The 27341-nt window shown below is 43.9% G+C and overlaps 1 protein-coding gene and 1 long non-coding RNA gene across 2 annotated transcripts; one reads left to right on the plus strand and one right to left on the minus strand.

The window, feature by feature from the left end:
- Positions 1-15448: 15448 nt before the first annotated feature.
- On the minus strand, positions 15449-17039 carry LOC103880027. The gene is given in 3 exon segments (XM_021930970.2): positions 15449-16387; positions 16390-16597; positions 16910-17039. Coding segments are annotated over 3 exon segments (681 nt in total). The 5' UTR covers positions 16972-17039; the 3' UTR covers positions 15449-15976.
- Positions 17040-19100: 2061 nt separating this feature from the next.
- On the plus strand, positions 19101-26974 carry LOC108583261. The gene is made up of 3 exons (XR_001897676.3): positions 19101-20591; positions 26004-26109; positions 26405-26974. It is a non-coding gene; the product is annotated as an uncharacterized LOC108583261 (long non-coding RNA).
- The last annotated feature ends 367 nt before the right edge of the window (positions 26975-27341 follow it).

Consider the following 27341-nt stretch of genomic DNA (forward strand, 5'->3'; position numbering starts at 1 on the left):
AGAAATTACCAATTCAAGTAACTGAAAAGTGTTTAGGTACAGATGGCTTCAACAATGCCGTGAGGACCCCATCTCTTTCCATCTCTCAGCTCTGTAGTCTTCCACACTGCTTTCTTTCTCAGGCAAGTTCTCTCCAGCCTGTGGCAGATTGCCACCAGCCGATCCCAGCTTCAGCCTTCCAGTTTAGTGATCTCCCAGGAAACAGTGCTTCTTCCCAAGCCATTCTAGCCAAGTTCCAGGGGCAGACCCTCCGTGGATAATCCTGAAGGTTCTAGGGTGACAAAATGGGCTGGTTGGCTAAGTCACATCTCCCCTTCTAGATCTAAAGTAGAGAGTCAACTTTACTCAAATCATCTAGACTGAGAGTTGAGAAGGGCTAGTCTCCCAAAAGGAAATCAGTGTGATCTTACTAGAATTAAGGATAATAGATGCTGAGCTAGCTGGGTTCAAAGATGTCTTGTACCCATGGTTGTGTGTATGTGTTTGTCTTTGTCTCTTAGAAATACTCATTTGCAAATATGTCTCAGATCCTATTTTCTGTTCTGATAAGTGAGATGCTGTGAGCTGTGGCCTGCCAAAATGAATAACCAAGAATCAGGCAGAATCATGCACTTTTTGGTGGATGCCAGCATGGACTGAAGACTAAGCACTGAACCCTTCCTTCTTCTGTCAGTCACTTAGCTGTGCATAACAAATTTCTGAAACTTACACCAATCATGGGCAGGAACTGCAAACTATCTGATATTAATTTGTCACACAGCAGAATGAAGACTGAAGACTCAAAGCAAGCATTAAGTTTTTGCAGAAAAATGAAGAAGGTTGTATTCTTGCTCACTGAGTTTGTGGATTGAGGTTCTCTCTCTCTCTCTCTCTCTCTCTCCCTCCCTGCCTCCCTCTAAATGTTCTTTACAGCTTACATCACCCACAGTGAGCTTCCTGTACTTGGGGTGGTTCAAGAGGCACTGGGATTATTTGCCTCTTCCTTAAATCAGGACAATAGGAAGGATAAACTCCAGCTCTCGGAACTAAACATCTGTCCTCCCTTCTCTTAAGCCAGCCTCCAGGTTCCATGAGATTCTGAGCACCTTGAGGGAACAGGGGACCAGGTTGCAATGCACTGGGTATATTCAGTATAATTGCACCATTGGTTTCCTGAGTGTGACACATCTTGCCTGATTACACTGCATGTCCAAGGAAGTAAGAGTGTGATGGGGAAGGCTCCTGTCTGGTGACCTTTATTTTGGCAGAAAGCTAATAGACATTCCGCTCTGCGGAGAAGATGCTCTCCCAGGGAATTTGCACACTAATAGAGACTTTGTCTCCATCATTGTGTTTAATTGAAAGAAGAGTTACATCAAATTTTTACCTAACAATTTCTAACACATTCTTACATAATTAAAGGAAAGCGATGCGAGTCAATCTTCAGTGATTTGCAAGTAGAGCTGTTCCCCTCCCCAACTCCCTCTTGGGCTTGGAGTTGTGGGTAATTGCATGCTTGTAAGCAGAAAGGGGACATAAGGGGTTGTTGGGGGTGGGTGGTGAGGGCTTACACTTTCTCCCCAGTGGAGGGAAGGGTGCAGGGAAGTCTCCCTGGGCTGGTCCTGAGCTTGCTAGAACCCGGCTCATCCACAGCCATCAGCGGACAGAGTTGGTTGAGTGGCCAAGAGATCTGAAGCTTCTCCTGGCACCTTCTCCTCCACCCATCATTACCTCGTGCAGGTTTTCCCCACACGACTCTGTATGTGGAGAGAACAAGATGAAGGACACGAAATACCAGGAGGAAGATGCCTCATGTATTAGTCTATTCTTGCATTGTTATAAAGAAATACCCAACACTGTGTAATTTATAAGAAAAGAGGTTTAATAGGCTCATGGTCCTGCAGTCTGTACAGGAAGCATGACAGCACCCATCAAGGGGCCTCAGGGAGCTTACAGTCATGGCAGAAGGCAAAGGGGACAGAGGCATTTCACACAGTGGGAGCCAGAGGAAGAAAGAGGGGTTGGGGGTGTTACATCCTTTTAAACAACCAGATCGACTAGGTGCATTGGATTACACCTATAATTCCAGCACTTTGGGAGGCCGAACTCATGAAGTCTAGAGTTCGAGACCAGCATGGCCAATATGGTGAAACCCCGTCTCTACTAAAAAAATATACAAAAGTTAGCCAGGCTTGGTGGAGCGTGCCTGTAGGCCCAGCTACTCGGGAGGCTGAGGCTGCAGTGAGCCAAGATCGCGCCACTGCACTCCAGCCTGGGCGATAGAGTGAGACTTCATCTCAAAAATAAAATAAAACAAAATCAACCAGCTCTTGGGTTAACTTACTATGCAGTACCAGGTGGGGGTGGTGCTAAGCCATTCATGAGAAACTGCCCCATGAGCCACTCACCGCCCACCAGGCCCCAGCTCCAACACCGAGTATTACAATTCTACATGAGATTTGGGTTAGGAGGCAGATCCAAACCATATCACCTTCCATCAAGGAGTAGGAGGGGATAGCAAGAGAATTGGAGTCACCCAATGCAGTGCCCATCTCTAAGTTGGAGCTCAAATGCACCCAGGGGGAGGTATCAGGCTGACTCAGAATTTAGTATTTTTGAAATGGAATACCTGTGGGCAAGTGTGTTTTCCAGTTTTCCATAGGAGACACCATTCGGAAAGGACTTCTCCAACAGCCTGATTCACATGCCTGTGGGACCACTTTGGCTCTTTGGCCCGAACAAGTCCTTTGTCTGAACAGAATTCCATCCTTCATACCAAGTGAGACCTGGGAGGGATCATAGACCCTGAACAACACCAGGTGTATGTTCATGGTCTTCCTAAGGAAAGGATGACAAACATCACCCCTTTCTTGACCTGTTATAACCGCTTCTAGTCAGCATCTCTTCGTTCTAGTGTCTTCCTCAAGACATATCACTGCAAGTTAATTTTCCTAAAGTCAGCTCTGAGCACATTCCCCTCCCTATGTCCCAAACTAATGTGCCCCAAACCCTTCCAAGATGCACCATTGCCTGTAGAAAAAGAGCTAGATCCTTCTACCTGACATTTAGGGTTCTTCACTCCTGATCCTCAAACATCTTTCCAAGCTTAACACTCATCCATCTCCCACCAGGACTCTAGCCCCTCTCAGCCTCTGTGCCCACAGAAAGTGCAGAAAGCAGTCAGTGACTCCTTTTCTCTACTCTGGGACTTTGGGAAACACGGGTGGGAATCTATAAGACCCCTCGGCACTTTTACACTCTTACCAAGTGCGTGAAAACCACTCCAAGAGTCTGCAAGAGCCCTGAGGAAAGTTCACAGGTCCAAGTGCCCATTTGCAACCAACCAGCATCCCTTTTCTGCAATTGCAACACCCTGCACTTTACCCAGAGACACTGAGGCACTCTGTTCTTTCTTCCCTGAATGCTGAGACTGGCTCAGGGCCCACCCTCCAAGGCAGGAATGGTTCTCAGCCCTGATTGTGCACCCTAGAACAATCATAGCAGAATTCCTGGGGGTGGGACTCATGCATCGCATCAGTAGTTTTAAAGCTCCCCAGGTGAGCCCGTGTGCAGTACAGATTGTGAACAATTGGTCAGAGTTCACGGTTCTCGGCCAGAGCCCTTGGCGTGTGCCAGGGAGCCTTTAAAACACATGAATATCCATCCTCTCTCCAAACTAATAAAATTGGAATCTCCCAGTGTGGCTCTTGGCCATGAATATTTTTTTAAAAGCTCCCCAGGTGGGTCTAACCACTGATCTATAGCAGTGTTCAGGAGGTGCTTTAAAGTGGAACTCCAGGAGGACAAGGGACATTTTAGTAGAAGGTGACCTATCACGTACAGTGGCAAGTAGACAACACAGTTCACGGTCCCAAGGAGTTAACACCAGATGGAACAGTCCCTGGGCCCAGTGCAGAAGAGATTAGTGAACAATTCCACCTCCCCTCCCCTAAAGAAGCAGAGAGCCAACCTCTCCTTGGCTAACCATATTGGCACTTTTGTTACAGTTTGCAGACGCCCAGAGCTACAACTGAACCTCCTCAGCTGTGTGATTTGGGGGGCCTGGTGGACACTCCTGGCAGGTGGCAATATTCTGCAGCTAGTCATTTGTGCCTCTCTTTGCTTCTCTTGTGTGCAAGCTGCTGCATCTCTTTCTGTGCCCGCCAGAACATTCTCCTCTTCGTTGCATGCAGGGTATATACAGGGGCAGGATATTGAAGCAAGTGTGGAAGATGGGTCAAGCTGCCCTGGCTTTTGACTGGAATATCAACGCCTCCCTTGAATCCAAGAGGAAATGCTCCCAGCTCTGTCCCCACACTGGACAGCATCATGGTTTCCGTGGTTACCTACTTAATATTTTACTGCTCGGTTTAACCATTTAGTCATTGTGCACTCACGGCTGGGTGGGGAGGGGGGGGTCTGGGTAAGCCAGGGCACTATCTCACCATCAAGATTTGAAGTTTATCATCGACAAATACCAGCGCAGGTCCTGGCTGCTCTAATTTATTCTGCAGTTTCTCATTAAGCATTTTACAGTTCTCAAACTTTAATAACTTTAGTTCTAGGTAAGATAAAAACAATCTCCCTGGTAATGAGCAAAGAATGTCCTTCTCACAGATGATATTAGACTTGGATTGTGTTTTCCAAAGTACACAATTTTCCTTCCCTGGTATGGTAGCCATTTCCCCCCGCAGGATTGAAATGATAATGTTTGCAGCCATGTAATGCCGTTCCCCTCAAATTTAATAGATTTGCTTTTAAATGCCACTTAGATATTGTTTCTATCCTACCTATAACCCAAGTTATTAAAATTTAACAGTAAAAAAGACTTTATGAAGACCCGGATTGCAGTATAACAGATAAGCAAGTTCAGCATCTGGCCTAACGAGAGAGGACCATAAATGAGAGTTTAGAGACCACTTTGGAAGCCGAGTGTCCCTACAGGAACTTGGGCCCAGTGATTTTTTTTAACTTCCACAGACCCAGAAGTAACTGGAAAAACCATTATTTTTGCCTGCAACTAGTTACAAAAGAGATGGGATGACTTCATGGATACACGGTTTCTCTTTCCTGGGACACCTCTCTGAATGAACATGTTAGCTACTCGGATATAGAACAAGTACCCATGCAAGTTCTAGCTTTTGTTCGTGGAGCCACCCGAGGAAACAGGTGTTTTAGGCTCGGTGTTCAGACCGCTCAGTTTCTGTAGGCCCTGTTGATGCTTTGGAGAGACACGTCCTTGTGCTTATTTTTTCTGATCTAGTAGTAGACAGCACTGTGCACAGAAAGAGATACTCTTGCTTATAGCTATGTGTGTGTGTGTGTGTGTGTGTGAACCTGAGCTACTGTGTGACACCAATGGCCCAGGGGTGTTTCCTGTTGATACTGGCATGTCAGGGCCCCCATGTCTGATGGCAGGTCTTTTCCCAGTTGCCCTGAAGCCATGTAGCAAGTTAACAAGCCCTCACCCCAGTGTGTCCAGAGATACCTGCCAACCATTCTGTTCAGAGGAGAGATCTAATGGAAAACATAAATGCCCAGTGGCAGGGGACACCAGCACTGGCTCCTTAACATCATCACCTGCTCTTTACTGTAAATAGGGACAGACAAGATCCACAAGACCAAAGACAAAAAACCAAGGAATGTTACACTCTAGCTTCTGCTGTGCCGTGTGGACCTGAAGGGTGGCTCCCTATCCAATACTGGTAGATGGGGCACAGGAAACCAGCAGTCCTGGAGGCTTTGGGGTCTGGAATGAGAGACCAACTTCTCTGACGGGTTTCTGCAGCATTCTGGTGGCAGTGAGTTTCCAGCACATCCAGCATTCAGGTTGTTGGCTATGGTGTTCAGTATCCACAGGTCCATCTGTCGGTAGACCCAGCATGGAGCCTCAGTCACAGGCAAGCCCCAGCAGGAAGTCTCAGCCTGGCTGGGGAGCAGGGCCCCTGGGAGCAAGCAAGGGGTTTAGGCCAAATTTCTCCACGTGTAAGCATAAACGTGACCTTATTTCCGTGAGTAGCCCAGCATTCCGCTTATGCCTGGCTTGCATGGATTTGGGGGAAGCCGTTTGATTGTAAACCTCTTGGGAACACTGGTTGGCGTTATTGGCAATTTATAAGAAAGGTCCAGCAGAATGATGACAACAATGGCTAGTAGCTTGTTCAGCAAAGCAATAGCTGCATGATCTAAGTCTACAGCTTCCAACAGAAAGAAATTCCACTCCCAGGTAACCGTGCCCTTCTCATTGTGAGCATTTAGTACTGCTGAGAACCTTGACACTTCAATATGGTTAGTTTAACATTTCTGGTTCACCACAGGCCCACTCATGTTTTCCCAGCATGACCTCCCAATGGAGAATAACCCAGCTTTTTTTTTTTTTTTTTAAAGATAGGGTCTTGCTCTGTTGTTCAGGCTGGAGTGCAGTGGTACAATTTTGGCTCACTGCAACCCCTGCCTTCTGGGCACACGTGATCCTCCTACCTCGGCCTCCTGGGTAGGTGAGATTACAGGGGTGCACCACCATGCCTGGCTAGCTTTTGTACGTTTTTGTAGAAATGGTGCTTTACCATATTGCCCATGTTTGTCTGGAACTCCTGAGCTCAAGCTATCCTCCCACCTTGGCCTGCCAAAGTGCTGAGATTACAAGCACGAGCCGCCACATGAGGCCAGAACCCAGCTTTTGTAATCTTCCTGAACTAACATCTTCATTGCCGTGGTGAATAACCGACTTCTCCCATGCAGGCTGGGGCAAGTGTGTCTCCAATAAGGCCAAGCCCATTGAACATCTGAGGTTGGGAAATGGCGAACGAAGAGTAAATTGTGATCCCAAGGACAGCCCCGTTGGATCTGCTTGCTGGAGCTAAGCATGCTTCTGTTTAGAGATCTAAATGGCACGGCCTTGCCTTGTGTCTTGCTGCATAATAAATTGTAGCCCTCACATTAACCGGTCAGGCTTCAGTGATAACCAAAGTGCAGCCTGCCGGTGGGACCCTGATCAATAAGACTTTCTATTTATAGGATTGTTACAAATGGAAGTTTTATTTAAATGAGACGGTGCTGAGGAGTACACAGAAGATCGATCGGATAAAATACAGTAAAAGAGTTTAATTTGGGTTTGATACGCAGCTCACACACACACACACACACAGGCTGACACACGAATTCACAACCACACCGAGGGGAAAGGTTAGTGCCCTGCCAACACCCCTACAATAATCAAACCATGACAACGCACTGGGCAGAGGCAGGACGTTAGCGAAGTGAAATATGAAATTGAAAGAAGGCAGGAGGAGGCATAGTGGAAAGTTGATCTAGGGTCTGAAGGAAGCTGGGCTTTCAGCCTCCCTTGCAGACCATCTTGCTGTGTGGCCTTGGAGAAGCCCCTCTCTTCTCTGGAGTTCCATGTATCGGTCTAGAAATGAGCCCACTCAGCTCTGACACTCCGTGATTCCCTGGAAGAGACGCTATTGTAAAGGAGCAACAACAAAAGAAGAAAGAAACTTGCTGTCTAGTCCACCTCTAATCTATTGCTGTTCCCCAGACAGCCAGAGTTTGAGGTTTTGAACCCAGGGAGACTGGGTTTTAAACACCAGCTCCATCAGGACCGCGCAACCTTGAGTAAGCAGGGTGAGAAGGTGACATTTAGAGACTCGAAGCGTGGGGCTTCATTCAGTCTTCCCAACCAGAGCGCAGGGCTCCCTCACCTTCCTCCCGGGCTCTCGTTATCATCTGGTGGTGAGGATGGTGAGTGGTGCCTCCGCTTGTAGAGCACCTGTGTGTGTAAAAGGAAGTTAGCACTTTGGGAGGCCAAGACGGGCGGATCACGAGGTCAGGAGATCAAGACCATCCTGGCTAACACGGTGAAACCCCGTCTCTACTAAAAAATACAAAAATCTAGCCAGGTGAGGTGGCGGGTGCCTGTAGTCCCAGCTACACGGGAGGCTGAGGCAGGAGAATGGCGTAAACCCGGGAGGCGGAGCTTGCAGTGAGCTGAGATCCGGCCACTGCACTCCAGCCTGGGCGACAGAGTGAGACTCCGTCTCAAAAAAAATAAAAAAATAAAAAAAAGAAAGGAAGTTAGGCTTGCAGAGTGCCTGGTCATGGCTCGGCACAGAGATGAATTCATGGCCCTGGGGCTTGGCTGCGCTCCCCAGAAGTGGGTAACAAGGGGTACCCGCAGCAACAAGAAAGCTCAGGTTGTCCAGCTGCCAAGGTCTGATCCCAGACACCACCAGTGTCAGCCTGGCAACTCCCATGCCCATCTGAGCAGGAAAAGTGGCAGCAGCCAGGCATGGAGAGAAGGCTGACCCCAGGCACGCAGGTGAGGTGTTGCATTGCCAATTGTCAGCTGGACTGAAGGACAGATCTGGCAGCAGCCACAGCCGCATTGCCCACAACGTGTCCCGTAGCTTCCTGTGCTGTTTTTCTCAGTTCACGTGCACTCTATAGTGGCAAGGGAATGTTGTATTTTATTGCTGTATTTTATCAACACACAATTATTTCAGGACTTAGATTTCTCTCCAAAAAATGGATTAATGTTTGATGACCACGTGAGGCCATCGTGACCCAGGCTGGGAAGATGCTTGTGCAATGCAACACGGTGAAAGTCCCTTCCTCCAGGGCAGGGTTTTTAGTTTTTTATCTGGGGTAGGAGAAGATGAGATACTTGGATCCCTCTTCAGCATGAATTTATTTGCTACAGTCTTGGGAAATGAAGTTTATCTTTTTAATACCATAGACAGACTTCATCATGCATATTAGAAGTTCACCAGGTATTAGGTAATTTAGACCATAAATTCTCCTCAAAGTGACCCATCATCTCGGTATTTATATTTTTCCTCTGAAAAGACGGGAGGCATAAAAGCAAGCTTTGTAGTTTTATATCTGTCAGCTTGTCACATAAATATCTCAGTAACTACTGATCTTATCATCATAAAATTTCCATTTGTATAGTTAGACATGTCATGTTGGCCAGTTACACAAAAAGTTAAGCACACGCAACACTCAACCCCATTTGGGGCCAGCTCTCATCTTGATGTCTCTCTGTGTAGTCCAAGGAGAGGCCTAGAGTGGACTAGGCTGGAAACAAGCTCCATCCAACAACAGAGGAATGACTGAGCAGAAAAAGCCCCATGAGGCTTCCACTCCCCTCTCCTGAGGGTGTTCATGCCATAGTGCTGATGGCGTGAAGCCCCCTAGAATGAAGGATGCCTGGATGCCTTCTCTAAGGGCAGCAGTGAGGAAGGTTGGCAAACATAATTCAGGTCCTTTGTGACCTTGATGGCAGATCAGGATTTAAGCCCATTTCTAGGTGCACAATGTTAGCAGGGTTGGGTGGGAAAAAGATGAGATGAACTGTTTTTGTTGTTTTGGAGACAGGTTCTTGCTCTGTCTCCGAGGCTGGAGCGCAGTGACTTGATCATAACTCACTGCAGCTTTGACCTCCTGGGCTCTGGTGATCCTCCCACCTCAGCCTTCTGAGTAGCTGCACACGCTCACATTACCATGCCTGGCTAATTTATTATTTTTTATTTTTTGTAGAAACAGGGTCTCACTATCTTACCCAGGTTGGTCTCAAACTCCTGGCCTCAAGATATCCTCCTGCTTCTGCCTCCTAAAGTGCCGGGATTACAGACATGAGCCACATTGAACAAGATAAGACTAATTTTTTTTTTTGAGATAGAGTCTCACTCTGTTGCGCAGGTTGGAGTGCAGTGGCACAATCTTGGCTCACTGCAACCTCCACCTCCTGGGTTCTACCAAATCACCTGCCTCAGCCTCCCGAGTAGCGAGGATTACAGGCATGTGCCACCATGCCTGGCTAATTTTTGCATTTTTAGTAGAGATGGGGTTTCGCCATGTTGGCCAGGCTGGTCTCAAACTTCTGACCTCAAGTGATCCACCTGCTTCCACCTCCCAAAGTGCTGGGATTGCAGGTGTGAGCCACTGAGCCCAGCCATAGTTTTGAAACAAGTGTTTATTTATAACTGCTAGTGTCACCCACTGTATGGCTCAGGTGACAGACAAAGCCCCTGTCCCCCAGCAGCCCTGGGCCTAATATGGGAGACAGTTCCAGTATCCAGTGTGATAGCAGAGACAGATACAAGACAACTTACGGACACAGGGCAGCAGCAACATTACCTTTGCTGGGAGACTTGCAAGGGCAGGAATCAGCGAGGTGTCAACACCCTAGGGCATGAAAGCTCCACTTGGTTTTTGGACTCAAGAGAGGACTGGATATTCCTATCTATTGAATATGACTATTTATTTTTCCATTTACTACTTACGGGTCACTAGCTGTATGCTGGGCCCTATGCCAGGGTCAGAGACGTGGTAAGAACTGAGGCCCATGCAACCCCTGACCTCCCAGAGCCTACAGTCTAATTGAGGGGAGGAGGATGAGCCGTGAAACAAAATGTCACACAGATAACTTCGTCTAATATTAGACACTAATATTCTAAGTGAAGTAACTTAGGAATAGAAAACCAAACGTCGTATGTTCTCACTGATATGTGGGAGCTAGGCTACGAGGCGGTAAAGGCGTAAGGATGACAAAATGGACTTTGGGGACTTGGGGGGAAGAGTGGAAAGGGGGCAAGGGATAAAAGACAACAAATATGGTGCAGCGTATACTGCTTAGGTGTTGGGTGTACCAGAATCTCACAAATCACCATTAAAGAACTTACTCATGTAAACAAATACCACCTGGACCCCAGTAACTTATGGAAAAATAAAGTAAAATAAATAAGGCTGGGCGCGTTGGCTCATGCCTGTAATCCCAGCACTTTGGGATGCCAAGGCGGGTGGATTATGAGGTCAGGAGATCAAAAGCATCCTGGCCAACATGGTGAAACCCCGTCTCTACTAAAAATACAAAAATTAGCTGGGTGTGGCAGCACGCACCTGTAATCCCAGCTACTCGGGAGGCTGAGGCAGGAGAACTGCTTGAACCCGGGAGCCGGAGGTTGCAGTGAGCCACTGCACTCCAGCCTGAGTGACAGAGTGAGACTCTGTCTAAATATATATGTATATATATAGACAGATTGACTATCTAAAATGCACAAGGGACACTTAGGTATTGTCAGGGATCATAAGGATGAGACCAAGTCCCCAGTCTTAAAGAATTTATTACCAAATAAAGCAAAATAAGGTACATTAATAAAAAAAGCCTTCATCTCCAGGGCAGAGGAGAGCTCACATACTAATTAACGTGTGTGAAAGCATTTCACACACACAGTGTGCGGTATGTCTGTTTCAGCCTACGCTGCAGCCTGATGCCATTGCTAAATAAGCTCCACCCTATTGGGGACACATAGAGCTGCAGACTCCAGAAGGCCAACCTCGCCCCTGGTGACATGGGAGGGAGCAGTGAAAGCTGAAGCCTCCAAGGGCATGCACTAAACTACACTGTGGTGGGAACAGTATTGCAGTTGGGGCATTGGTCTTGGGTCCATTTAAAACAAACTTCTTTAAAGGTGACTTTGACTGAAATGGGCTCAGCAGAGGACACTGCATTCTGAGAGAGGGCAGGTGAGACTCAGCGGTCGGGATAAGGCAGAGCTGACTGAGGATGGGGCTGCGTGACGGAAAAGAAAACAGGGACTGGAGTGGCCTGGGTATATGATTCTGTGACTTTTTGTTGTTTCTTATTTTTTATTATAATAATTATTATTAATTTATTTATTGAGATGGAGTTTCGCTCTCGTTGCCAAGGCTGCAGTGCAATGGCGTGATCTTGGCTCACTGCAACCTTCGCCTCCCAGGTTCAACTGATTCTCCTGCCTCAGCCTCCCAAGTAGCTCGGATCACAGGTGTGCGCCACTACGGCGAGCTAAATTTTTTTGTATTTTTATTAGAGACCGGGTTTCACCATGTTGCTCAGCCTGGTCTTGATCTACTGACCTCAAGTGATCCACCCATCTCCGCCTCCCAAAGTGCTTGTTTCTTGTTCTTTAAAAGTCACCCTTTTGTGGCTTTTTATTTAAGGCAAAAATTATTATCCTTTGATTCTAACCTACAAAATGATTAATAATGGCTATCAAACATTCAGCCTCTACAGCATGTTAAGGGACACGGTGCAATGGGCCTCATCAGCCTTCACAACAACTCCCTGAGTCCAACCCCACAGGCCCCACTCACAGATGGGGCACAAAGACAGAGAGCAGCGGGCAGACCTGAGACGCGCAGTGGAACCTTCTGACGCTCTTCCCTGATCTGCACAGTGGCTGGTGCCACCCACAGCTCTCCGTGTGTCCCTCCTGTCTGCCCTGACTGCAGCAAGCTTTGGGGAGGCCATTTGTGCTCAGAGGGGATGCGAGATGGCAACACACGTGAAGCCAGCATGGGAATGTCTGAATTTCAGGGAAAAACTGCTTTTCAGAAAGCAGCTCTTATTCTTTCATCAGACAACATTCCTTTGCCTGCGAAGCCCAGAACATCCTCCTCCACCTGAAATCATCCCTCCCTTGAGGATGCCGCCTGAGTTTCACTCTTGCGGGACACGCTGTCCCTGACATCCTCTGCCTCTGGCTGGAGGCAGCATCTCGTCTCCTCCCTGATAATGTCCCCACGTTGCATGCAATGACAGTCATTCTTAGAGGCCTGCACTGCCCAGAGAGGCTGTGTTGTTTGCCATTCAGTGTCCTTGAGGCATGACCTAGGCTCTCCTAGGTGAACCTGAGGGACAACAACAGACAGAGATTTGTGGAAGGGACAGCTCTGGACAGACCAAGAGCGTTCGTGCCAGGTGTGGAACTCACTTTTGCAGTTCAGATACCCTCAGGTCTCCAATGCACCCCAGGAGCCAATCGAAAACAGTGGACTAGAAAGCTCAAGGCCAGCTGCGATGCCTAGACCCTTTGGTCGAATATGGACCCATCACCCATGAGTAAAGGAAAACAGAAGCAAAATCAGGATGAGAAAATCAGGACTTCTCAGGTGCAGTCAGAGGAGAAGATCCAATTCTTACAGGAAGTCAACAGAGAATCCCCAAAGGCTACCCCAGCTCCACAGCTCATCTCCCCATCGGAGCATGACAGCAGGAAGCCTTCGCACTTGGTTCCTCTCACAGACGTGAGGAAGTTGCATAGAAGGCCCTTTCGAGGTGGTTTGGGACTGATTAGGAGAGGAGTGTGGTTCACCATTCGACTTGGTTCTTTTTCTGAGTGATGCACAGCATTTTAATTCTCAAGCTAATCTTTGATTAACATCCAGGAAATTTGAGCCTTTTAATTAAAAGAAAGGGAAGGTTTAAAAAGAAAATAGGTCAATGGGCCTTTCTGAAAGGTGGTCCCAGTGAAGCTAAAGGCTTGCTTTGGAATTTTCAGGTTCCCCAGTGTTAATAGAATTTAGATCACATTGAGAATTTAGATCGCGGGAACAGAAAGCGCTGTCCTTTTTCACTGACCCAATTTGAGAAGTAAAAATTGATCAGCAGACCAGCTGGGCATGCAGACATAGACCACAGCATTTGCATGGACTGTTAAGAGTGTTATTCACAGCTTCTGGCAGAGGAGCTGGGTGCTTCCCTGCATCCAAGACGGCGTGCTTGCAATGAAGGAACCCCTGCCTTCATCACCTGTGCGTGAGAGAGACCTGTTACAGCCTCTGGGGGCGGGATGAAGTCAGGTAGGAAAATGCATCAGGGCGGAGGGGGGTTTTGTAAGAACATCTGTCAACTCTGCTGCTTAGTAGCACTGTTCCCTGAATCTGTGGAGGGAGGGAGGTAGTGATATGGAAACAGGAATTCCAGGGCCTCTTAACCGTATTCATATTCTGCATTTCCTCCTTCCATTGCCAATGAACTACAAAAAAAAAATGTGTGTTACTAAGATTTTAAAAATTAAGATGTAATTAACATAGGATGCATGCACAGCTCTTAGGTGTATAGTTTCACGTATAATATCCATGCAAACATCAGCCTGATCAAGCTCTATGACTTTTCCATGACCCCAGAATGTTCCCTCATGCCTCTTTTTGGGGAGATTCTCTTGAGAAGAAAGTGTGCTCTGTTCTGATTTCTCTCACCACAGCTTAGCCTTCCCTGCTCTGCAACTCCATATGCATTCGATCCTACAGTGTAGACTCTTTGGAAGCTGGCTTGTATGGCTCAACCCATTGTTTTGAGACTCATACGTGGTGTTGTGTGTATTCATGGCTTATTTTTTTTTAATCACTGAGTAATGGACATTCTCCAGTTAGACCACAGCTGGTTAATCCATTCACATTTTGATGGGCATGGGAAAAGAAAATTTAGAAGACTCTAGAAAGGGGAAGAATAAAAACGTATTTTGAGTCAGAATTAATACATTCATTCCACGGATGTTTGTGAAATGCCAGTGCTCTGCTAGAGCTTGTGCTTGGCACTGTGAGTGCAGCTGTGAAGGGAACAGTCAGGCACCGGGGCTCATGCACTTAGACCTAGGAGGAGATGCAGATTATGAACAAGTAAACAGATATATGGCCAAGATGATTTTAGATTGTGATAAATTCTCTGAAGCCAATTCTATTATGAAAAATAAACGAAAGATTACATTTTTAGGACAGATATTTTGGTAGAGTAGATTTTTAAAAAAAAACAAAATTGCTATTAAGATCACGAATATGATAAAAATTTGCATCAATTTGTGATTTTTCTGCCTTAAACATCTTTATTAACCAGTGAGTCCACGGTAAAGTGTGAAATCCGCATCTCACATTGACTCTTTCTTCCTTGCCGTGTGTTTTCCTAAGTCTCTTTCCTCTTAGCCTATTACCTCTTGGTATTACAGATACATTTGTAGTTGTTCAATGGAGATTTCATAAAAAATAAAAATCCTGGCTCAGAGAAAGAAAACTAAGAAACATGTGCTGTGGGATTTGAATTATTTCTTGCTAAAACAACCACCACCCTCTCTCTATGCAAGATTCTTGACACAAATATTTTCAAAGGAAGCGATTTCCCTCCTTTCACCATGGGCTGTCTCTCTACAGTCGGCATTGTTCAGAAAGAGGAAGAAGGAGGCACAGGGAAATACTTTAGCATTCTATAATAAAGTAGTTCATGGCACAATTAAAATGATGTAGTATAACAGTAACATGATATGCTGAATTTAAATAACTGAAGCTGATTAAGGAGGACGTCAGAATTAAATGCGTGATGGAATTGACATAACAGATCCAAGATGGCCTCTCCATGTTTCAGCCGAGAGATGGTGCCAACCATTGATATCTTCCAGGCAAATTTGTTGATAGATAAAACATTTTTATAGACTTTCCATTATTCCTTGTAGCCATCAGCTTTTAATTTTCTCTTTCTAGTTAATATACTTGTGTATAATTTAAACAGAAAACTGTTCTGTTTCATCATAAAAGATTTGCCTGTTACTTTGGGTGTGTAAATCAAGTGGACAGCACAACATTCTTGAACTTGTTTTTTAAGGCATTTGTTGACAACAACAGAAAGGAAGATCACAGACACCGCCAATAAGCGTGGACATCAATTATTTTTTAATTGTATAGGAGTACAGTACACTAATTAAAACTAGTATATCTTGCAATGCCAAAGGCAAAATTAATTATTAATTTTTATTAATATTCAGAAGTAGCACAAGGAATGCATTAATAAAGATTTGGTGGTTGTGACTGAGATCTTGTTTAGCTTTATATTTTAGGAAAAAAAAAAAGGTTTTCTGGCTCAATCTGAATAAAAAGAAGCTGGCACCGAAGGGATGATCTTTATTGAAATGGAATATGCTCACCAGAGTGGGTATTTAGTGACAGAAGATGAGATGTGGAAGGAGATTATATGAAAACCCCAAATGCTTGTCTATAATGGTTTGACTTGACAACTCTACAATCACCTGCAAAATTGTTGTTGTTACCTTCGATACTTTTAGTTATTAAATTGAGTATTTTAGTTAAGCCATCTTGAGTTGACATTTAATAATTCATTTAGGAGCTGTGTGCAGAATATTATCCAGCTCACCAAATCCAAGATGAACAAAATTAGTTTTGTGCACTAAAAAGATTTTGACAAGACTCTCTCCTCCTCCCCTCCCTCTCCCCTCCTTCTCATCTCCTGTTCTCCTCCTCTTCTCCCTCTCCCTTCCCGGCCTCTCCTCCTCTCACAGTTAGAAGCAAGTCTGTAAGGATTTCTTGTCCTACAGGGCAAAAACGGAAGCACATTTATAGTTTTTAGGCTAGGATCTTTAAGCCCATCTAGGCGCAGTCCTAAAACTGTGTAGGACATAGATAGGTCATTAATCTGTGCTTGCTTTTCTGCAACTGATGGCCTCTCATTTTTAGCAGCCTCTGATTTGAGATCTTTCATGCCCACTTCCTTGAGAAACAATTTTGCCTTTGTAAAGTCTGTACCAGTAAAATCCTTCAATGAAACCCAAAATGTCGACACAGCCAGTGGGAGGGCTGCCTGTGGACACGTCGGCTGGTCAGCCGCAAGCTCTGATACCCCGGAACACATGTCCATTCACCCGGGTGGGCGGCGGTAGAGCCGTCAGACCCACATCCTCCTTCGCCTACCATGTGGGGAATGCTATGCCTCGCACAGCTCAATCCTGCATGTTCGCGAATCTTCAGGGGTGAAAAGGAGAGGAACAGAGCATTCACAGCTACAATGAAGCTACAAGCAGTTGTAGGCAAAACTGTATGGTACAGCATATGCACAGTGCATGCCTTCCCTTCACACCTCGGAAGGCAGCAGGACTCCCCGGCAAGCGCAAGCTGTCACCATTCCCTTGGGAAGGCAGCTCTCTGAAGAATACTTCTTCCACCTGATGGTCCACCTTCCAGAATGCAGCTCCTGGGAAACAGCATCAGGCCAGTCTGGGAAGGCATGTGTTTCCTCGGATGTGTTGGAACATTTCCTCTGAAAAATAGGAAGAAAAGTGGATCTGATATCATACTAGCAACCTCTCTGATGGGACTCACATGCTTGAGGGTAAAGGTGGTCATGCAGTCAGAATCAGCATTGACTCCAGATAAATGCATGGCCATGTTGGGTCATTTCTTCCCGTCGGAGTTTAGAGGGGGGTGAAGGAGGCTGGCTTCATCACACCATAGTGTGTGATGCACCAGCTGCCTGCAGGTGATGTTGAAGACAGCCAGGTGATCTCTGACTCCTAGGACTTTAAATGCCTGGCAGCTCATATCAAGAGAGGTTACTGTCTTGCCTTGTTTTTTTTTTTTTTTAAATTATCCCTCCAAAATCACAGAGATAAATACTGCAATGTAAGGCAGCCATTAGTGAGACATTATGATGAGCTGGTTTACAAAAAGGAGTTTTCATTCATTCATTCAAACAACGAATACTTTTTGAGCACCTACACTATTCTGGGACTTTTGCTAGGCCTGGGGGATTCCAAAATAAATATGAAAGGTAAGTGTATGAGTTAGTTGTTGCTGCATAACAGACAGCCCCAAAACTTGTGGACTTAAGCAGCAATCCTGCATTACTACCTGGGTGTCTATGAGTTGGCTAGGACTTGGATGATCTAGAATGGTCATGACTAAGCAGCTCTGCATCTGGGATTGTTAGGGTGTCTACCATGTCTCTTTCCACCTGTCTCTCACACTTTTTGGACCAGAGAGGTAACTGGGGCATGTCCTCTGCATGGTGATATCAGAAGCATGAGAGGGTCTACTGAAACCCAAGGGCTTCTAAATGCCTCATCCAAAACTGGCACCCTCCTGTCTCCATCTACATTCTATTGGCTAAAAGTAAATCATATAGCCAACCTCAGAGCCCAGAGTCAGGGAAGCATATGCCACCCGCGATGAGGTCACAGCAAGGGTGTGGATGCAAGAAGGTGTGATGGAGGTCAACAGTGACACCTACAGTGGGAAGACATCATTTCCTGTTCTTCATGCTGCTGATGGGCACAGGAATGGTGTTTTGGTCCATTAAGGCTGCTTTAACCAAATACTATAGACTGAGTGGCCCACAAATGACAGGCATTTATTTGTTACATTTCTGGAGGCTGGGAAGTCCAAGACCAAGGTGCTGGCAGATTCAGTGTCTGGCGAATCAGTTTTCTGGTTCATAGATGGTGACTGCTTGTTGTGTTCTCACATGGTGGAAAAGAAAAGAGATCTCTCTTGGGCCTGTTTTATAAAAACACTAATCCTATGCATGAGGACTCCATCTCCATGACTTAATCACCTTCCAAAGGCTCCACCTCCTAAGGCCAACACCTTGGGGGTGAATTTCCTTGTAGGAATTTGGGAAAAACACAAACATTCAGATAGTAGCAAATGATGACTTCTGCCCTGAAAGTATTGGGGGGAAAAATTCCCACTCCATTTCCTCTTTCCTGAAGGACAGCTGCTGGGAAGGGTGAAAAGAGTCTGATGTCTATGGGTGTCTTAAACTATGAAAGATTTGCTGTTCCCTGTGGTCTTCCTCAATTTTTCCTTTAGGGACCACAGGGGAAAGATGCTCTTGGCTTCTGCTTCCGTATGGCAGATATGCCTCCCCACAGCAAGTCGACGGCCTGGTTCTGTCTCTGCCCCCAGAAACAATGGGCACACAGCTGCCTGGACTCAGTGGCTGGAGACTAGGCAGAGGAAGACAGGGAGCCTTGGGCTCTCTGCAGACCCAATCTAGCTCTGCAAACCACCATGCTGATATTTTCATCCATCCTTGACCCTAGGGTCTACTTCTCATTTGTTTGAGGACTCAGAGGAGAAGACCTCTGATTAGCATCCTAGAAGTTCCCAAAGTATCATGCAGATTCTGTCCTTGCAGAGCTCCCAGGGTGATACAGGGCTTGTCTGGGGATGACACAGGGCCAGGGCCTTGACATCCCTACACACAGAGGCATCTCCCTTACTGAGGTTCACAGGATGTAGCATCTTCCTCCTCTCTGCACCTCAAATATTCCCCAATTAGTGTCCCCGTTGACCTAGTGGGGTGGATCTTCAGCTTCATATCATAATGTGCAAGACAGGTGGTGCTTACATGAGAAAGAGAACAGCAGAGAATTAACACATGATGCAAGCAACTGGATCAATGGAGACATCTCAATTTTATAAATCAGGTCCAGGTTTTTTTTTTGTTTCTTTGTTTTAATCTTCATCTATGTAGTTTGTCCATCCAGGTGGTAATCTAAGACATTGTCCTGCCTCCAGTCCTACTGCTGGTGCCCCAGCTCTTCTCTGCACTAGCTCTCATGCTTTCTGCATCTCTGTCCACTCACCTGCAAGATGCAGGTGAAGACAAGACCCCCTCTTCACATGACTGTGAACCTCCATGAGATCCAGTGGATGGGAAGTTCTCAGCACAGCACAGGGCACACCGCGGGGACAGATGGGCCACGAGATTCATCACTGACCTAGAGTACACATTCTTTGAGGTAAAGGCTGACAGAGACTCAAGTGGCGTCCTCCCCCAAACAGATGTGGACCCTGTTAATCGTGGTCTTTCATCTTTGCTTACAGTTATGTGACACTGCTTCTCTAAGCAGATCTGGGGAGAGATTTGTTTTCATAAATCATGTTTATATGTTACTGAAGCTTTGTTTACTCATTTAGGAACAAGTTAAGGGCATTGGGGTACATGTCTGTGGGGACAGATGGGTGGGGAAAGGAAGCATCTGGAGGAGTTCTTTGGTACACACAAAAAGGTAGAAACTGACCCAAGAACCTGGCTTCAAAGTCAGATGTCGGGTTATTTCACTGTGGGACAGACTGAGGGCCAGCCTCAAAGCAGGCCTGGGTAAGGATCTTCTCCCAGATCCTAAAATTGTGCAAGTCCATGAAAATCCCATTTTGATTACATCAAGAACTTCTGGCAGAAGTATTTCTGGTACCTAACCTTAAACCGGAGGATATTGCATTGGCAGTGGCTGCACTGAAAGCACGAAGCCTCGGAAGTGGGACAGCTGTTGGAAATCAGATGTTGTCTAAGACAGTTTATTATGCTCCCTCTACACTGCTCACCCTTGGCAAGAGTCACGTGAGATCCTTTCACCAATGAGGATGTGTTTCCTCTCTAGGGTTTCCTGAGGCACCTGCAGGGCCAGGAGAGTCCCTGAATATTCAGAATATGCAGAAACTCCTCTGACAAGCAGCTTTGCTTAAGCAGAGAATGTGATGGCGTCCAAGGTGACTTGGATAAACTTTACACTCACAGAGAAGGCTCTGAGCCTTCTTCTGGCCTGTGGGCATTAACCTGAACCACATAACTGTGTAATTTCTTTTTGAACTGTTATGCTTTTCTACTTTAGATATGTACTCACATGCAGAAAATAAATCCCTATTTTATTTGTTGTCAAAACCCAGTGTACTTGTTATTTTCTTTTTAAAACGTCCCTGACAACTCCACTGGTCACTTCCATATGAATTTCAACTCTGTTCTCCATTCACACCTCTCTGGCATCACCAGCTTGTGATGGTGGTGATGTTGTCTGACTTCTGGCTAGAGACCCACGAGTACCCTGAGACAGCATGTATGTCTTCTTCTTTATGTATTTCCAGTGCCCAACCAAAGCCACTGGTTCCGAAATAGTTTCAGAGAAGGCAGGGCTGAGCTGAAGGAACACGTCCAGCATGGGTCTAACTATTGGAACAAGTAACTGGATTGGATTAACCACTAGCACGTTAACCACCTGATGAGAGTGAGTTGACTAATCTTACCATCTTATATATAATTGAGAGTAGCTTCCGAATAAGAGGGGAGAAGAGCGTCTCTGCTATTCTTGGGGGCATAAGAGAGGCCTTGTTTATTAATCCAACCATAATCATTGGTGATCTACCTTGTGCAAGGCCCTGTCATAGGCACAAGTGATAGGTTTATCACTAGTAATAGTATAATTGTTACAGCAGGTAGCTAGTCAGACAGGAACAGGGCAGGAGAGTCCCCTGACCCCCTCTCTCTCTCCCTCACCAATCAGGAATGTCAGGCAACCATCAAGTGATGGTGAGGTAGTTGTTAAGCTATCTCTCTAAAATAATTGGTCACAGCCAATGCCAGGGAAAGGCAGTCTCTCAATACACAGAAACACCTGCAATTGCTGATCAGCAGTTCCCGATGAGATCTCAGGAGCCAGGTAAGCGGGCTCAAGCATGAACACTAAGAGGCAAAATGGCGGAGTTTAACTGGTATAACATTTGGACTGGTAAAGGAAGAACGCCTCATGTGAGCATGCGTACAACTCCAGTAAACGCACCACGCATGCGGCCCCTCCCCAGTGCTACTGGGCCACTGCGCATGTGCACAGCCCACCCCAAGGGAACAATCAGGGGAGAAGTTTTTAATAAATTTTCACTCCTTCTCTAAACTTGCCTCAGTCTCTCACTCTGCTCTTCGTTTGGATTCTTTCTTCTGAGGAGACAAGAATTGAGGTTGCTGCTGATCCGTATGGATTCACCGCCTCTTACATACTTTGGTGCTGTGTGACTGGGGTACGTTCAGCTGGTAACATAACTAGGAAGTGGTGTATAGTCATATGGGTGGAAAAAAATATGAATAAAATTCCATCCTCATGGAGCTTACATTCTAATGACGGGGAAACTACCAAACTACCAGACAGATCAGATATTAAGTGTTGTAAGAAAAATAAAGTAAGGCGGGGTTACAGAGAGAGTCACGGGGACAGAGCATTGCAATATCGAAAGATGGTTAAAGGACCCCATATAGACTGCGACATTCGAGCACACTACATAAAGGATTGAGGGAACTGACCATGCAGGTAGTGGGGAAGAGCATTTTTCAAGCAGAAGCAATGGCATATGCAAAGGCTACAAAAATATTAAAGAAAGCTTTTTGGGTAGAGGGAAAATGACACTAAATTGAAACAGATCTATAAAAAGGGTAAGTGCCAGGGAAAGGCAGTCTCCCGATAGACAGAAACACCTGAAACTGGTAATCAGCAGCTTCCTGATAAGATCTCGAGAACTGGGATCCTATAAGATTCTTGATAAGATTCTGTCAATTCTTGATAAGATCAAGAATTGGGCAAGTGGGCTTAAGCATGCCCACTAAGAGGCAAAATGGCAGAGTTTAACTGGTATAACTTTCGGACTGGTAAGGGAACAATGCCTCACGCCAGCATGCGTACAACTCTAGTAAGCATACTGTGCATCAACAACTCCAGTAAACACACTGCCAGAAATGGCTAATAAGTAAGTAATCATAAAACAGGTTTTCAATTTTTTTTAGATAGTATAACTTTAGAAAGATATAGATATAGATAGTAGTGTAGTTCAAAGTATCTGCAGAATTAAAATGTCTGGGCCCAATAGCACAATGGATGGGAGGATGGGAAGGAGAAGGTGGAAGATACTATTTTAAGGTTTTTGTGTTAAACGTGAGGTAACATAATAGTATTTCAAAGTAGCCTTTAAAGAAGTAAAGGTACAGATGGCAAGCCACAAACAATTGCTGAAAAATTGAACAAAAATATATACCTGATAAGTCTAAGGTAAAAATAAAATGGAATACTAAAAAATCCTCAATTGATTCAAAAGATGGTAGGAAAAGCAGCAAAGAACAGATGGGAGAGATAGAAAACAAATACTGAAATGGTAGACTGAAACCCTACCATATTAATAATTATAGTAAACATAATAGTCTAACATACTGATTAAGAGCCAGAGATGATCAGACTTGATGAAGAAACAAGACCAAATACATGCTTAATGTTTCCATGTGAAAATTCCTCCTCTGCGTTTTGGGAAATTTTTATATTTCAGTCAAGAAATTGGGAAAACAAAAAAAGTATAAATCGGGTGCAAATTCAAGCTAAACAATAAATGTAGACATTTCTTTTAATTACTTTCAAAGGCAAAAATCGCAACTACTTTTGCACCAACCTAGTAGTTTTAAGGAATCCACTGATGTCAACTCAAAAGCATGAACAGGAACCACTGATATTCAGAGTCTAAGGTTAAGATAAACATTTACAGAAACCAGGGAAGGAGCAGGCAGGAGAATAACCATAACCTCCTCAGTGAGTCTCAGTCATAGCTCTTGCCAGGCTGTAAACACATGTTTGTGGAATACTCTGAAATAAGATTAGAAACTGATCTAAAACCTGAATTGCAAAAAGAATATCAATTTCATTAGCAGAAATCAAAATCAAGGCAAGCACATAAAATATTTGTATTGTTAAAAGATGATATAATCTGATATGAAGAAACATGTGCCCTAAAGACCAATTTACAAATGCTTTCCAGTACTCTCTTGGCCATTCAACCAACGTCAGTGCAAAAATGAATGAAAAATTTCCACATTTGTAAGATTTGTCATGAAAAAAGAGAAAAAACTAGTGCATAGGACAATTAATGCTTTGTGTATTTCAATTTTTTAATGATCCCTTTGGGGTATTAATTTTTGTGGTATTATTTTTCAAAATTTTCAATGATTTTTGCATGGAATTTATTTTACGTTAATATTCACCTTTAAAATATTTTCCATTCTCAAATGTCTATGTCAGGTGGAGATTACTTTTATGTTACTGAAAAAAAAAACTACCTACAAATGAGTACTTTAGCAAAAAGGTGTTATTAAAAATACAGAATAACGTAATTGAAGGAATTCCCAAGATTTCCTTGGAATTCTATTTTTTTGTTTCTGAATACCAAATATCAATATATATCTACAGAAAACTTACTTTAAAAATAAATACATGAATGGTTTAAAAGAAAATGATAGGAGAAAGTATACCATGCAGAAACTAATTATGAGACTGGCATTACTATATTAATATAAGACAAAGTAGACTTAGGTGCAATAACTATTACCAGAGATAAAAAAGACATTTCATAAGGACATAATGCTCAAATCTCAATATAATTATAATATATATATATGTACATCTAACAAACTTAAACAAAAAATTCCTCAAAGTACTAAAGCAAACGTGGTAGAATTAAAAGGGAAAAAAAGACAAATACAAAATATAGTTGAAGATTTCAACAGTTCTCTTACTAATTAATAGAAAGAATGTAAAATGTATAAGGATACAGAAATCCTGGATAAAACTGTCAACCAGTGGGATTTAATTGACATGACATCTATTGAACACTTCACCACTTCACCCAACAGCAGCAAAATGCTTTTCTTTTCGATGACACGTAGAACATTTGCCAAGATAAACAACATCGTAAGCCATTAAAAAAAGTGTACCTACATTCAAAAGGATTGAAATCATACAGGATATATTTCCAAAATAAAAAAATTAGCAGTAAACAAAGAGATCTAAAAATCCCCAAATGTTTGGAGAAAATATTTCTGGGAATCTCATGGATCAAAAAAGAAGTCACAAGAGGAAATCCAAAAGAGTTTGAACTGAGTGAATATAAAACACAACATACATATTCATCCGATGCAGTTAAAGCAATTCTTTAGAGGAAAATGTATAGCCTTATATGCTTACATTAGAAAAAAAAAGGTCTAAAATAAAAGATATAGGCTTATATCTTAAGAAACTAGAAAATTCAGGAAAATTAAAGCCAAATAAGTAGAAAAAATAACAATAAACAAATTAATAAAATATGAATCTACAAAACTTTAGAAAAAAATCAATGAAACTAAAGTTGTTTGACTAGATTAATAAAATCAACAAAATAAATATAAACTGAACAAAATAAAAGAGAAGACACAGATGGAGAGTAACAGTAATGAAAGAGGGTACATCCCCTTTTTAATGTTGATCTCCTATCCACATTTAAAAGATAATAAAGGAATGGTGTGAGACAGTTAATCTAAATAATTTCAACAACGTAGAATAAAAGACACCAAAAGTTATACATTACCAAAGACACAAGAATAGATACAAAATTTAAATAGCCCTATATATTATCAACAACAACAACAACAACAAAGTAATTAAACAACTTATCACAATGAAAACAACAAATCCAGATGGATTCCTTGGTGAATAAACCAAACATTTAAAGAAGTATTTTTGCATCCTGCATGAGAGTTGAATTCCAGTCTGCATAGATTCTTAGTTCCAAGCATCAGAAATAAAGTCAGACTAATTTAGGATTAAAAAAAAAATACTAAAAAGATTTTGAGTAACCTTTCTATCCAGAAGGCTTGTAGAGCCAGGTATGGCAATTGTGGACTGAGAAGGACATCCCACTTACCTCCAGAGAGGTGCCACAGTCACACAACTGAGTCCAGACACCACGGCCTATACTGCCAACACCACAGACACCACACCCCTATCACTGGTGTTTTCATTATGCTATTGGCGCCTCAGGAAGTAAGGTGTGGACAGTTTGCTGCCACCACACTCTGCAGAATGGATTTCGTGAAGTCCCCACTTTATTTCTTCATTAAGGTTTCATTTAAAGACTCATGTCTTTATTCCTTCTTTTCAATAAAAGATAGAAAAATATTTGAAAATATTGATCTCTATAAAGGCAGGTGGACTTTGCCTCATAAAGAAGTGTGATCTGATGCTGGGACAATTGTCATAACACATGTCTAATAATGCATGTAAATTAAAAATGAAATCATATCTGATCAAAATTGCCCTAAAAATTCTTAAATCATCCAATTTTCTGTTCATGTACAGGTATGTCAATTTTCAATAAATCCAACAGAGATACTTTTTCTCCAGAGTTGGAATAAATTGTTGCTACTTCCACTGAGCCTCAGATGATGTAGCTGACTTGCATTGAGGTCATATAATAGAAAATCTGTATGTATATATTTGTTTATTTAAGAACCCTCTGCTCACACAAGGGTGGTAAGATGCTCACACTACAACCGACTAAGAGAATGACAAATATTACCAGCCACTCCACTTAAAATATTATTTTTATTTTCCCTCTTCTTTCTCCTCTCTCACCACCACCCAGACCCTCCTCCTGCTATCTCTCCTCCCCCTCCTTCTCATCCTTCTTCTCCTCCCAAAGAATACCATTAGTTTGTTGCTTACATGATGGGACTCAGCTGTTTGTCTGCAGCTTCCTGACAGCTGGGGCAGAGATTTTATCAACACTTTCTTACATCACTCTTTTGCATCAGTTCCTAAAAGTTCAGAAAAAAAAAAAAGTTGACCTTTTCCTTCTAGAGACGGTCAAGCTGAGGCTCAAAGAAGAGTGAGGCTTGCGGAAGCAATAGAGCAGGGCTGTGGCTGTTGGTGCTGGAACCTAGACTGCCTCTTAATGCATCTTCCTGTACGTATTTTCTTTCTTTCAGGAGTCCAGACTTTCAGACAAGGAGCTGGACTCTCTTGGCATTAAGAGTTCGACAAAGCCATTGTTCTGAATCTGTTCTCTGCCTCCCAGCCCTGTGATAAGAATATCCTAGAAACTGGATTTTTCTATAAAAAACATTTCCCCATGTGGACTGTGTACATTCTGCCTCAAATTCTCTTTGGCAGTTTCACAGTTTAAAAATACTTGAGGATCTCTTTAACTTTGTTTCTCCTTCTCATTGTAAAACTTCATTTTTCACTTGTGTTTCCTCCAGGAACACCCTCCACCCGGCTGGAGCAATGCAGCGCTCTCTTCCCTCTTCTAATTCCTGATTTCCTCCACGCTCAACTGCCATTGGCAACATCTTTTCAAACCCCATGCTTGGATTCGTTCTCTTCAAACCAAATCCAAAGTATGAAGAAAGAATGTAAACCTTTTTCTACATGTTTTTTTTTTTTTTTTTTTTTGCAGACCCTTAATTATATTCAAATATAAAAACATCTATCTAAAACATCTGGAAAATCATCCCTGATTTCCTAAAAAATAGATACATCAGCTAGACCACAGCTCTAGGAGACCTACTGCAGGTTAGATGTAGGGAAAAAAAGGTATGTGGAATAATCTGAGGTTAACCTAAATAATGGATAGGAATTTCTGACACTACTATAAGTTTTCCCCCCTGGGACTCAGGTGCAGAGGTTTGAGTTCATTGTACTCTTCAATTTATAACACATTGTCAACATTGATCTATACAAGATCCCACGGTTTTGTTTGTTTTTTTTATTTATTTGAGACAGAGTTTCACTCTGTTGCCCAGGCTGGAGTGCAGTGGCACGATCTTGGCTCACTGCAACCTCCACCTCCCGGATTCAAACAATCCTCCCACCTCAGCCTTGCAAGTAGCTGGGACTCCAGGCATGCGCCACTACACCCAGCCCATTTTTTTTTGTATTTTTAGTAGGGACTGAGTTTCACCATGTTGACCAGGCTGGTCTCGAACTCCTGACGTCAGGTGATCCACCCACTTCAGCTTCCCAAAGTGCTGTATTCCCAATGCAGGTGTGCGCCACCACACCCAGCTAATTTTTTTTTTTTTTTTTAAGTAGGGACAGGATTTCACTGTGTTGGCCAGGCTGGCCTTGAACTGCTGGCCTCAGGTGATCTGCTCACCTCAGCCTTCCAAAGTGCTGGGATTACAGGCATGAGCCACC

The sequence above is a fragment of the Papio anubis genome, chromosome 20, assembly GCF_008728515.1.
Source record: "Papio anubis isolate 15944 chromosome 20, Panubis1.0, whole genome shotgun sequence".
NCBI lineage: Eukaryota > Metazoa > Chordata > Mammalia > Primates > Cercopithecidae > Papio > Papio anubis.